At 53.4% G+C, this 13,336-nt stretch overlaps 1 protein-coding gene across 2 annotated transcripts in view; it reads left to right on the forward strand.

Moving 5' to 3' along the window:
- The window catches only part of XYLB (xylulokinase), a 38,047-nt gene that overhangs the window by 12,503 nt on the left and 12,208 nt on the right, over positions 1-13,336 (forward strand). The window contains exons 9-15 of one of the 2 annotated variants that reach the window (XM_053930210.2): positions 1,324-1,442; positions 4,208-4,289; positions 5,816-5,856; positions 6,386-6,501; positions 7,278-7,393; positions 8,941-9,014; positions 11,522-11,618. In XM_053930210.2, the coding sequence (XP_053786185.1) occupies positions 1,324-1,442; positions 4,208-4,289; positions 5,816-5,856; positions 6,386-6,501; positions 7,278-7,393; positions 8,941-9,014; positions 11,522-11,618 (645 nt within the window). The remainder of the gene's footprint in view (positions 1-1,323; positions 1,443-4,207; positions 4,290-5,815; positions 5,857-6,385; positions 6,502-7,277; positions 7,394-8,940; positions 9,015-11,521; positions 11,619-13,336) is intronic. The other variant, XM_053930211.2, reaches the window with a different exon arrangement.

The raw sequence follows: 13,336 nt of genomic DNA on the forward strand, positions 1-13,336 counted from the left end.
ACACAGTCGGATTCCACCAGTAGGGGGTGGGAGAGGAAGAGAGCAGCCCAGCAGAAGCTGCAGAGTTCTACACCCTAATCTTAGGACATGACACACCATTACTTCTGCCCCAGCCCATGGGTTGCACAGACCTACCCAGGGATGGGGAGGCAGGGACCTCACAGGTATGAACACCTGGACTCTGGGGTGAGCGGGGGCCATCTTGGAAGCTGGTGCCCACAGAAGTTATTTACTGAAGTTTTTGTTCACATTTGGGGAACTCAGGAGAGTTGTGAGTTTCTGGAATCAAAATGGAACAAAACTAAGTGGAAATAGTGCCAGCGAGGAAGGAAAGCTGGGTGGAGGTACCGAAGGAGCTCTTGGGTGAGTGTAGATTAAAAGGAGTGACTGGAAGTGGGCAGGAAAGTGTAGCCCAAGAGCCCAGACCTGTGAAAGTGGCCTCAGAAAGAGCGAACGCTCTGGGCCTCCTGGAATTCACCTGAAGTTTTCAGGGAGCTAAAATGAAGTGACTAAAGAGTGGTCCCCAAACTTTACTCGCAGTCTGGAGGAGAAAGGGTTTTTACAGCTAATTGCAGAGAACTGGAGCAGCAGAACCTAAACCTGGACTAGCCCGAGAGTCCCCTACCTGGGGCTGTATGTGCTGCTGGGGAGGGTCACACCATGGCTCCACTAGGCATACCAGAGGGTCACGTTCTTCAACCTCCGCTGGGCCCTCCGCGCCACTCACCTGAGGAGTCACCTCCTAATTTACCAGCTGGCTAACCTCCTCGCATGGGCATGTGACCCCATCCCTGTCCCAGCCCAGACCGTCCGTCTGCCTCCACCTGTGCTCTGGGCCCCCTCCCCTTCCCCACCCTGAGGAAAGCCTGGGGAGAAATGGATGGTTTTAGGAAAGACTTAGTGAGCTGATCTTAGTGACAAGCATGAGGAAGAGGAGCCTGAGAGCTCTGCTTGAAGGTAGGGTGATTGGGGAGTCCCTGCGGGCTGGCCCGCGTCAGCAACAGGCTGCCTCCGAGCAGAACCTAGAGCCACAGGGGACACGAAGGGCGGATCCTTGTCAACGCGTTGCTGGTAGTTGCCCTCCTCGGGCCAGGTCTCAGAGTGGCAGCTCTCCCGGCTAACCGGTGCTCCAGCCAGTGAGGAGATACTCAGAGGACGTGGTGGGGCCACATGTTTCCTCGGGCCCTGCTGGTTCTGCGGTTCCGGCGTGACCCGGGCACATGGCATACATGTTCCACTGGTACAGGTTTGCTGCGAGAGAATGAGCTGCTCTCTGCCAGGTTTGAGCACTTTCACAAGATGTTTATTTCCTTTCTTCCTTAGGTTCTGGAATGAATTTGTTGCATATCGAGGACAAAGTCTGGTCCCGGGCTTGCCTCCGTGCCTGTGCACCTCATTTAGAGGAGAAGCTCGGTCCCCCGGTACCATCGTGCTCCGTCGTGGTAGGTCTTCTTTCCAGGGATGCGGCCTCTTTCAGAGCTGACAGCCATGGGGAAGTAATGCGGTATACACATACATGTTCATTTATACATGGGACTTTCAGTCCAGTAAAAGACCGGTCAAGTAACAGTCGTCATCTGTGTCTTGCACTTGGTAGGTACTCGGGTGCCGGTATAGATAGATCACTGCCTGTTGGCAGTGAGGAGGGGGGAGATTTGGAAAATTCCACTCGGAATCTATTGGAATAGGAAAAAAATGAAGGCAACGTTTTGGGTGATTGCACACCTTAGGAAAAAGGCACAGCATGTGGCAATTCTGGGCTTAGGGACCAGAAATGGAGCTGAAGCAGGCAGGCCGGAGAAAACAGAAGTACCAGCGAGCCAGACGGAGCACAGGCCCCCATCCCAGACCGCCTGGGATGGGACCCTGGCTCTGCCACTGACCAGCTCTGAGACTTTATTCTTGCCTCATTTTCCTTGTCGTTTCCATTGTTCCTGGAACAATTAGAATAGTATACTTTCTGTCTCGTTGGGCTGTTGTGTCAAATAAATGAGTTGATACCTTTAAAGTGTTTAAGATACTTGGGATAGTGCCTGGTCCCACTATAATAGTGAAAACATTTAAGCATTAGAGTGATGCCCCATTCAGATCAGACATGGCTGTGAGGGCCCTGGTGTCCCTAGTTGGCTGGCTCAGTTCTTGGCTGCTCTGGGGACAATGTTGAGAGAGACCTGGGCCATGCCCCCAGGGCCCTTTGGTGAGGAGCACAGGCCACACGACTAGAAATCCCGGGTGGGACAGAGAGGAGGAAGGAAGGTCCCCAGGCCTGGGAAGAGGCATGGAGCTGGAAGTGGTGGGCCATGTGGAGACCTGAGTATCATGAGCCCTCCCCCTTGGGAGTCCCAGCCACAGAAGCACTTGTCTGAGATCAACACTGACAAGCTGGAAACAGCCTTTGCCACCAGGAGCCAAACCACAAAGCCACACCCTTGCCATCCAGAGGGCTCCATGAGGCCAGCACCCACAGCGGAAGGAAGGGCCCAGGCAGGGTGCCGCCCAACAGAAAGGCAGAAGGAGGGCGAACAGAACACAGACCAGCCTCTGGGACTGGTGGTCCATGCATTGCTGTTAGTTTCCCACGAGATGGAGAGCGGTGTCTTGTCCGTGGCAACAGGCCCTGTTTGCCTGGGGGCACGAGCACGGGCCTCCGAGGGGCGCCTGTGCGGAGACTGGCAGCTGAGGGCATGGGAAAGGACTGATTCTGGAATGGTTCTGGATTTTCCGTTGTAACATATGCACCATGTGACGGTGATGGGGAAAACCAGAATCCGTGTTTAAAAAAATTTTTATTGATCGATTTTAGAGAGAGGAGAGAGAAGAAAAGAACATCAATTCATTGTTCCATTTATTTATGCATTTATTGGTTGCTTCTTATATGTGCCCTGACTGGGGATCGAACCCTCAGCCTTGGCATATCAGGACAATGCGCTAAGCAACTGAGCTACCTGGCCATGGCAACAATGTCCATTTCTGTCATCTATTTTGGGGGAGGTAGTATCCAGGAAGATACTTGGTGGTCAGTTGTATCAGACACTCCTCAGGCCCCACCTTGCAGCCTCCGGCCAGCCTTTTTCACAAGCCATCATTCCCTGGCAGCAGCCTGCCCAGGCTGCACCCCATTTCCCACACTTTGCTCATACTCCAGAGTTTCTGCGACTCCACATCTGTGCTCTGCAAACCTGGAGGTGCAGGGAGTAACCCCCACCGGTGGGAGCCGCTGGAGAGCTGCTCCCCTGTCCCGTCTCCAGGCGGACAGTCTCAGGTCCACTTCCCACATTGCCCCGTGGGTGAGCCCGGTCCCCCATGGCACGGGCCAGCTCAACATTGCACCAGAGGATGGACGTGCCCTCCTTCCCCATTTTACTCTTCTGCTTCCTGTCTTGTTTCCTGGGATCACTTTCCAAAGTGAGCCACCTGTCCACGAGCCCCAACTCAGGCCGTGTTTTCTGTGGCATCCGAGGCCGAGACCCGTATATGTCTCCCAGGAGACAGCTTGTTCTGCTGTGAATTTGAAACTTTGCTGGAGGAAGCGAACTTTTCTTCCCTGACTCCAGGAAGTCTTATTATTTATATTCTACTCATAGAACTAAGATGCAGTCGGGGAAAGGGAAAAAATGTGTGTATTTTTTTTTTATAACTGTGCTTTCCGAAGACTCGATGTCTATCTAGTGGGTGTCCCTGCCCTCTGGTCCCACAGCAGCTCGTGGGGGGGACCCGAGGGCCATGGTTCCAGGGGTCCCCTCCCCCACACTGCCCTTTTGGGTTTATTTTCTTTAGCACGTTGACCTCTGCGTTTTTATGTCCCATTATTCTGAGTCCGGTCGCTGGGCAGATAGAGGGCACATGTGAGGGTTGACCCGCTCCCGTGAGTTTGCTGACTGGCGTCCTCCGGTTATTTATTTTTAAAGCCATATCCAGAATTTCGAGCTTACGTGGCAAGTACAAGCTGAGAATTGGGTGGCTCTGGCGGCCTTGCACCTGAAAACCAAGAGGGTCTTTGAAGGGGTGGGATGGACACACGTTTGTGGTGCCACACCTGCCCGGGCCGCTCCATGCACAGGGGGACGTCCCTGGTTGGCCGCAGGGTGTGGCAGGACCGTGGTTCTGAGGCCGGGAGCCTGTAGCAGTACTGTGACGGCCTCAGGGGTGGACAGCTGTGCTGAGCAGCGGGATCGGCCTCAGCAGTGTGCTGGCTTTTCTTCCTCAGGGAGCCATTTCTTCCTACTATGTCCGGCGCTACGGATTTTCTCCAGAATGCAAAGTGGTGGCCTTCACTGGGGACAACCCGGGTGAGTGCCTGCGGGGCTTCCCTTTCCAGGCATTCCGACTTGGTCCATGCTGTACACTTGAGATGCCAGCCCGGCCTCTTGGTGAAGCCCTTCTGTGGTGGGACCCCTCCCTCTGGGCTGTAGGCCCCACTCCTGAAACCTGACTCCTTGGAGCTGCCCCACGTTGGCCTGCCTGTCCTCAGGAGCCACTGAAGTCTGCCACCCCACCCTAGAGGAAAACGGATCCGTGATTAAGGAAGGCAGTCCTACCTACCCCTCCTTGGCCTGCCATTGCTGTCCCAAGCTTGAACCCTTCCTCTAGGACACGGTTTAGAGTCCCTGTGCCGTCATTTGACCTATAGATGGGACTGGTTGCGTGTCTATTCACCGTGTTTTCCTTTCCAAGTGAAAATAACGTCATTGAGCCTCATTAGGAACATGTGTTCGTCCTTATACCTACTCTAACAACTAGAAGAACATCAGGGAGAATAATGGGCCTGTTTTTTAACCCCTGACATTTGAGATTCTGGGCACATTTGAGTGGCAGTGACAAAGAAGCAGCTTTCTGTCCTTGGACTTTGGTTGCAGGCTGATGGCTGAAGCTACCAGGCAGATAACCTTCAGCCGGTCCCTCCCTGAGTCTGACCTTCAGTTTGCTGCTGCTTTAAATAATACATTATTTGCACCTTCATTAAAACAACAATAACAAGCAAACCGAGGAACAAAGGCTCATGCTTTTGTTTTTATTCAGAGATACCTCTTCATTGCAGAAAAAAACTTTTCAATACTGAATAACCAAAGGGAGGATGTAAAAATTGTCCCTAACCCAGACAGAGATAACCACAGTTAAAATTCTGATGGCCATCCTTCCAACCTTTTTATGTCCGGCCACCTTGGGCATTGTTTTTGTCCAACATTTTAATGGGTGTAGAGGGTTCAGTTGTGCCGGCATTTATTTTACCAGTGCTCCACGATGGAGGTCGGAGGGGATTCCTGCACCCAGGGCTTGGACACACACTGTTCCTTGCACCTCACCAGTTCCCACATTTCTCCTTTCATTCATTTTCCTGGTGTTTAGTGAGCGCCTACTACATGACAGGCCACCTTTCAGTCATCAGTGAACAAGGCAGATAGAGAGCGCTGTGTGGGCCGCATAACCTGGCCCCCTGTCATACCACTGGGGCAGGGGAAGGCCCCTCACTCCTGCCGCACCTTTGTCTTCCTCTGCCTCGCGTGTCCTGGTGTCTTGACCTGGCCTCTCAGTTCTCTGCACTCCCGGGAGGGCCTGACAGTGGGTGGGGAGTTTGGGCTGCTTTAGGGAAGAGGTCCCAGCCCAAATCAAAGGCTCTGACCACAGAGCCTCCACCTTCTGACCGCTGTGGCCACCTTTTGGAACCTCCTTAGCCCTCAGCTTGCCCTGTTCCTGCCTCTAACCTTAGCATGTGGCTTCCAGTGGGAGGTGGGGGCTGTGCTTCCATGGGGGGGGTGATTTTTGTGGGCTCTGTGGCTCCCATGTTGCTAACCAGAGTCTCCCTGGCCCTTCTCAGCTTCGCTGGCAGGCATGAGGCTGGAGGAAGGTGACATTGCGGTAAGGTGACTTCTCACACCCACGCTGGACCAGCTCCTTCTGCCCCAGGGGTCATCTTTGCTGCCTGTCAGGGTGTGCTGGTCCCAAACAGCAGCTGAGTAGGGAGACCCAGGCTCCAGGACCTGCTCACGTCATCTCTCTGAAAGGGTCATTTGCCTTTGCTGAGTCCTGTGCCTGCCTTGGCAGTGACCAGTCTTTCCAGGCACAGTGGCAGAAGGTTCAGATGTTGGGCCAAGGGCTGAGAGCTCCCAGATGAGGAAGGAAGACATCACCCATGCCCTCCTGGGTTAGGTAGAAAAGCCACTCGGGAAGCCAGTGCTCACCCACACCTTTAGTTAGACGCAGTTGTGGTCGGTGCTAGAAAGTCAGTCCTTAGGATCCATGCCAGCCGTAACAGGGGAGCTGACCTTGGACTCCCCTGGTGTGGGAGGGTCAGAAGAGGTTTCTCCAAGGCAGCGGCAGTTAATCTGAGGTCTGAGGAGGGACGTGGTGGGGCCAGGGCACCTCACCTCTGCCCATCTCTCCCCAGATCAGCCTGGGCACCAGCGACACCCTGTTTCTCTGGCTGCAGGAGCCCACGCCTGCCCTGGAAGGCCACATCTTCTGCAACCCGGTTGATCCCAAGCACTACATGGCGCTCCTGTGGTAGGCAGGGTAGAGGGGGGGAGGTGTTGGTAGGTTGGCCCCCATCTGGAGCACCTGAAGGCATTCCACTGAGCAGGCTCTTGTAGGCAGCCGAGTCCCTCGGGACTCATCGGGTCTTCAGAGCTGGGTGGGGAAGAACCCAGGACCTGGAGTGCCCAAACTCAGGTTCAAATCCCACCCCCACCACCCACATCCTGCATGGACTGGGGCAAACACCATAGCGTGGCTGAGTCATACTTTGCTCATAAAATGAGAACAAGAGCATTTATTTTGTACTGTTAGGACACGTTTGGCGTGTGGCAGATTTTCAACAAATGGTGGTAAGGGCATCCTGCTTCCTGACAGTTCGTATAGAAAGGGTGTGTGTGCTCTGCATCCTGACCACAGGCCTTTGGAGACACCGGAAGCTGCTCAGGGAGGTTTCTGAACCTCTCAGCCCCAGGAACTGCTGGAGAATATGTAGATCTAGTAAATCCAGTCAGCCCCTCCCTGTTGCCCAGGTGGTGCCCATGCAGAAACCCAAGCTCCTTGTCCCTCCCTCGGCTCCTTTGTGTTTACAAGGCAGCCTGCTCTGTAAATAACCCCAGACAAGTACATTTCCCCGTGATTCCTGAGACATGACCTGGCCCTGATACCTGAAGGAGAACCTCAGATCCCTGCCATGCAGGGGCTGGGGCTTGTGGTCCAGCCTGACCTGCAGCCCCTCTACTTGGTGGCACGTGGGTCCAGTCATGAAGCACTGGGACCCTCCCTCAGGCTTGTATGCACGTCTGCAGCTTTAAAAATGGCTCCCTCATGAGAGAGAAGATCCGAGATGAGTCAACTTCCTGTTCCTGGAGCGAGTTCTCCAAGGCACTGCGGTCCACAGAGATGGGGAATGGTGGAAACTTGGGTAAGCTGTTTGGTGATACCCAGGCCCATGACAGGGCAGCAGCTGCCTGGGGTGGGGGGGCAGGGCCTGGTGCCCCATGAGCTGTGGGGGGAGGAGAGCCAGGGAGAAGCCCAGGAGAGCCCTGTCTGTCTACACTTCGACTCCGTGGGCCTTACAGCTGGTGTGAGGCCCTGTGTTCTGAGTGAGGCAGGGCTGGAAGCTGCTCTTGGCAGCCTCTCTCTACCCTGTGTGGAAGATCAGGCCATAGCTGTGTCTTCTGTCCCCCTCGAAACCCCTGGTGACAGCATCAGAAATGGCAGCCACAGCGCCTACCCTACCCTGGTGCATCCCTGTACACAGCCATCTGCTGCAGGCACAGGGTCCTGTCAGGAGAAGTGCCTGGCGTCTAGAGCAGGCCTCTGGGCAGGGAGGGGATGTTCCTCCCTTGGTCCAACTGTTGGCTGCGAGAATGGCACCAGGTGTTAGACTGGTGGAGTCAGACTGGACCTGGGTTCAGCGACCTCAGTTCATCAACCTTAGTGCTTGAGTTCTGGCTAAGAAAGAATGCAGAGCCAAGACTCAGACTATAAGAGGTCTCTTTAGAAAGTCACAGGTAGAAGAAGTGGGCTCAGGAAACAAGTTCCAGAGGCAAAAGAAGGGCCCCTTGGAACTTAGGGGAGAGGAAGGCAAAGGTAATGCGTCTGCGGGGAAGAGGAGGATGGGAAAGGCATGGGCATATTCCCCAAGGGAAGAGCACACTGGATCCTCCATCCTAAGGGCTTTTAAGGGTGGAGATTTTAGGGGCCGTCCCGAATCTCCATAGAGTATTCATCAGCTTTTCAGGTGTGTCCTTTCAGGGTCGTGGTCTTCAGTGATGGGTCGGCACCAGGGCAGGGGGTCGTGAGTCAATGCATCTGGTCCTCAGGTCAGCCCTGGCATCACTTGTCTGGTTTTGCTACTTTTCCGAGCCTGGAGCTGGAACACAGCTGAGGCCTCAGTGTATTTGATGCAGGTCAGAACTCCACTGTCCTGGGGCCTTAATGCTTAAAGGCTATTCTCCGGCTCCCTTTTTTGGTTCCCCTCCAAGGGGGTCTAACCTGCGTGACCAGCGATAGGAAAAGTCGGGGGTTCTAAACCACATGACCAGCCATATTTCTATGGGTAGACAGGTTGCCCTGGGGGTGAGGTCCTTGTTTTCCCGTGGTTAGGCTCCAGGGCTTTCTGCCCTGGTGACCCTCTGTACCTGGCCCATCGTACTTGCTCTGCTCATGTCTGTCTGACCACCTGCCACAAAACCTGTGCAGGTACTTCAGGGCTGGTGGGCAGCTGCCCCTGGCCTGGTTGCCAGGGGAGCGTAGGTGGGGCTGTCTAAGAAAAGCTAGGCCTTTCCAGTTGCCCTCTGTCCCGCCAGACAGAAGGAAGTGAGGGTATTTGTGACATCATTGGGCGGATGAGGGGCACAGAAGACAGGAGTGTGGGGTCATCACATCCTTCCCTTTTCTAAGTCTTGCAAAACCCACCTTTTGGTTTTGGCCACTGACAGCTAGTCTCTTCCTGGTCTGTTTCAGGCTTTTATTTTGACGTAATGGAGATCACCCCTGAAATGATCGGCCGCCATAGGTTCAGCGCAGAAAACCGTGAGGTACATGCATGACTGGTCTGGAACTACATCGACTCCATTTCTGAGTGTTAAATTTAACAGCTGCCTATGAAATTTTGCCATTTTTAGGGGTTTCATTCATTCACTCACCCATCAATAAAACACATTTTCGATGTGCCAGGGCGCACACTTGATGCTGGGGAGTCGGCAGGACCTAAGCCACTGTCCCTTCTCCCAGACGGGTGCAGAACACCTCAGGGGTCTCCCCTGAGCTAATGCACTCACACTGATGACCAGTGGGCGTCACAGCACCCGCGCCCTTGGCGAGATTCACTCTGCACCTACCAAAGACTCGAAGATCCCAAGACCATGAATTTCTCCCTCTTTGAAAGAGACTCTGGGATGAGGGGGTAGGAGGGAGCACTCACATTTATCGAGATTTGTTTTCTTCTAGGCACTTGCCTGGTTGTTTGTTTTGTTGTTGTTGTTGTTAATTTTTTTGATCCTCACCTGAGGACATGATTATTGATTTTAGAGGGGCAGGGTGGGGAGGCAGGGAGAGAGAGGGGCAGAGAAACATCAATCAGTTTGGGTGTCGAACATGCAACCGAGGCATGGACCCCTGACAAGGGGTTTCCGAGATGATGCTCCAACCCATGAGCCACGCCGGCCAGTGCCTGGTGGTTTTCTTTATTTTTCTCATTTACCTTCAGAGGGACTCTGTGAGATAGGTGTTGCCCACTCCTTTATAGATGGAGAAATTGAGACCCAGGGAAGCTAAATAGCGCACCCCAGTCACGAGGACCTAGGTGGTGGAGGGGCTCAGACCCGGTCTCCTCTGGCCCTGAAGCCTCTGTTTTATTTCCCCCTCCACCATGGGGCCTTCCAGGAGAGATCCAGTCCTTGCTGCTTCTAATGGACTCATCTGCGGGACAGTCACCCGAGTCAGCACCACGTTGTGGGTTGGTCCTCGGAGATGTTTCTGACCCAAAGGAATGTCTGCGGGGCTCCGCCAGCCATTCTCTCTGAAATTGGCATTAGATCGTAGGGCTGATGGTGGCATCACCTGTTAGATTGTAAATAGAAGTGTGGGAGTTTGTCCCCATCTTCTGATGGAGGGTCAGTGTGGGTTCTTTTGTTCACAGAGAGTAGATATGCCTGTTCTCTTTTGTGTAAGTCTGTCTGGGTTTGTCAAGGGACAAGGTGGTTTTCCTCATTCATTCCATCAACAGCTGCATGATTGGTGCCAGGCGTTGGGGACACAGGAGAATGAGGTACCCGTGGTGCCCGCTCCATGGCGTCCATCGTCTAGGAAGGAACAAACACATATGAGTACAGTGTGTGATGTAGCTAGAAAGGAAAAGGATGAGGTGCCACATGAGAAAGCAGGGGGTGAGCTAGATGGGGTGACCAGGTGTGGCCTCTCTGAGGAGGTGGCTTTGAGGTGGGCAGACGTCCAGGCAGAGGGAGCAGTTGGAGGCACTGAAAGTAGGTGTGTCGGGTTGGGGTAGCTTGGGAGGGAAAGGGCAGGAGTGTCCGTCACTGGTGTTAGGCACTAGAGATAGGGCCCAGGCCAGAGCAGTACCCATCAGCGTTAGCTGAGGGCGCCCTGCAGGAGTGGGTTCACAGTATAAGCTCCCAGCTCTCACTTAGTGTTAACCATGTAGACCAGGCTCTGTTGTCCACTTTGATCGTTATAACAGCCTTAAAACACAGGTGCTGCCCTGGCCGGGTGGTTCAGTTGGTTGGAGTGTCGTCTTATACCCCAAAGGTTGTGGGTTCTGTTCCTGGTCAGGGCACAAACCTGGGTTGCAGGTTAGATCCCTGGTTGGAGTACAGGTATAGGAGGCAACTAATCATTGTTTCTCTCTCACATTGATGTTTCTCTCTCTCTCTAAAATCTATGGGCCTGTCCTTGGGTGAGGATTAAAAAAAAAACGAGTACCACTGTTATCTCAGTTTTGTTAAGAAAGAACATGAGGCTTAGCAAGACATACGTCACTTAGTTGAGGCCACAGAGCTGAGTTGCAGAGACAGACCATGAACCCTTGGCAGCCTGAGCTCTCTGGTGCTCTGACTCCCCAAAGTGGTACTCACGTGAGGCTGCGGGCACATGCGTGTGAGTTGTGTGTGAGTGTGTGTGAAAGGCAATTAGTGGTTTGGGAGCCCAGCTATACATGAGTGCCACTGGAGGCCTGAGTCATGAGTTCTGAATCTGGGTTTTTGTTTGTTTTACTAATTTATTTTTCATTAAAATTTTTATTTATTTTTAGAGAGAGAAGAAGGGAGGGAGAAAGAGAGGGAGAGAAACAGTGATGTGAGAGAGAAACATCTATTGGTTGCCTCTCACACACCCCTAACCAGGGACCTGGCTCACAACCCTTGCATGTCCCTTGACTGGGAATCAAACCGGCAATCGGTTTGAGGGACGATGCCGAGCACACTGAGCCCCACCAGCCAGGGCTGGGTTATTGTTTAAGATGGTAACACGCACATGTGAATAGACAATGAAAGTCCTCCACTCTGTGCTCGCTTTCCCCTGGAGACAGGTCTCAGCCTTCCCCAAGGACGTGGAGGCCCGAGCACTGATCGAAGGGCAGTTCATGGCCAAGAGGATCCACGCCGAGGGCCTGGGCTATCGAGTCAGTAAGTGAGCTGCTGGCGGGCGGTGTTCGGGCTGGGGGTCCAGGGTCCCGCTCACACTGAGGTGAGTGAAACCCTTGGGGCCTTCAGGCATGGCCTGCCGAGGCACTGTCTGTCAGGGCTCCATTGCAGGGCCTCACGAGAGACAAGGCCCCTGGCCCCTGGTGGTGGCTGAAAGCGAGTTGACTGGCACTTGCGGGCAGGCTTCCCCTGGGAGGCAGGCTCTTCCTGCTTCTCTGCTCCATCCTCAGTGGCCTGGTCCCCTAGCCGAGAGCTGTAGGACTTGGAGATCTTCCTGTAAGTTTAAGCTCCAACCTGCAAACTGAATGTCTCAAGCTCTGGACCCTGAGGACAAGTGCCACGCAGGTGGGAAAGGCCTGGGCTGGGGCCACGACTGAACCTTGGCCTCTGTCTAACCTGGCCAGGCCCCATCTGCCTGGGAGGCAGAGTACTGGGCATTCCAGTTTGGGCAGGGAAGAGTGGGGATGTACAGGCAGCTTTCAGAGGTGAGTGAGTTCCCACACCAATGGCGTTACTGGGCTCTGGGGATTCTGCAAGGTAACCAGGTTTCTAAGATGTATCTGTCCTTCTGGGCAGCCGCTGTTGTCACTACAGAGGGTAGAAAACTCCTGAAGCCTCTTTGCTTGATGGCTGCTTCCTGGTACTTTTATGGGCAATCTAAGTTCTATGTAGTGTACGTGTTACATTTTGGAACCCACCAAGTGAAAGGCTATTCTAAAAATAAGCTTTAGGAAAACTGTTTGAAAACCTGTTAGGCAACACCTACCAAAGCTACAAGCTCACCTCTCAGTGAATGTGTGTTCAAAATGTGTACACATGTTCCCCAAAGATGTACAGGAGACCATTGCTCGTGGCTCTGTGCTTGGTAGCCCCACACGGGAAACAACCCAACACCCATTGATAGTAGGCAGGGTAAGTGCCTTGTGGGTATTCATGCACTGTGATACTGCACAGAAACAAAGATGAACCAGCCTCAACTACATGCAACAGAATCGGTGCATCTCACCCAATGGAGCTCTGAGCAGAAGCCAAGCACCAAGTACATACGGCAGGATTGCACGTATGTCGAATTCAAAAACAGACCAAACTGCTTGCTGTTGTCAGAAGTCAGGATAGTTAGCAGTTACCTTTCCAGAGACGGGCACGAGAGAGCCTCCGGAGTGCTGGTGACGTGCTGCTTCCCGGGATATGTGGGTGTTTCATTTGTGAAAACTTGTCAGGCTATCAGCTTAGGATGTGTGTAGATTTTCCAGGGTGTGTGTGTGCACTAAAAATGCTGAATGCAGTCACGTGCCACCATACGATGTTTCAGTCAACGACAGACCACATATAGGACAGTGGTCTTACGAGGTTAAAATGGAGCTGAAAATTCCTCTCACCTAGTGATGTCATAGCTGTTGTAACATTGTAGCGCAATGCATCCCTTCCGTGTCCGTGGTGATGCTGGTGTAAACAGACCTCCTGCGCTGCCAGTCGTATAAAAGTACCGTGCCTCTTCTATGTTGAGATATGTTTAGATACACGTATACTTACCGTTGTGTTTCAGCCGCTCACTGTGCAGAAAGTAACACACTGTATGGTAGGGGTGTAGCCCAGGAGCGGGAGTCTAGGTGTGCAGTAGGCCAGACCATGCAGGTTTGTGAGGTGCCTTCTATGGTGTTCACATAACGAAATCACCTGCCAGTGCATTTCTCAGAATG

The sequence above is a fragment of the Desmodus rotundus genome, chromosome 8, assembly GCF_022682495.2.
Source record: "Desmodus rotundus isolate HL8 chromosome 8, HLdesRot8A.1, whole genome shotgun sequence".
In the NCBI taxonomy this organism is placed as follows: Eukaryota; Metazoa; Chordata; class Mammalia; order Chiroptera; family Phyllostomidae; genus Desmodus; species Desmodus rotundus.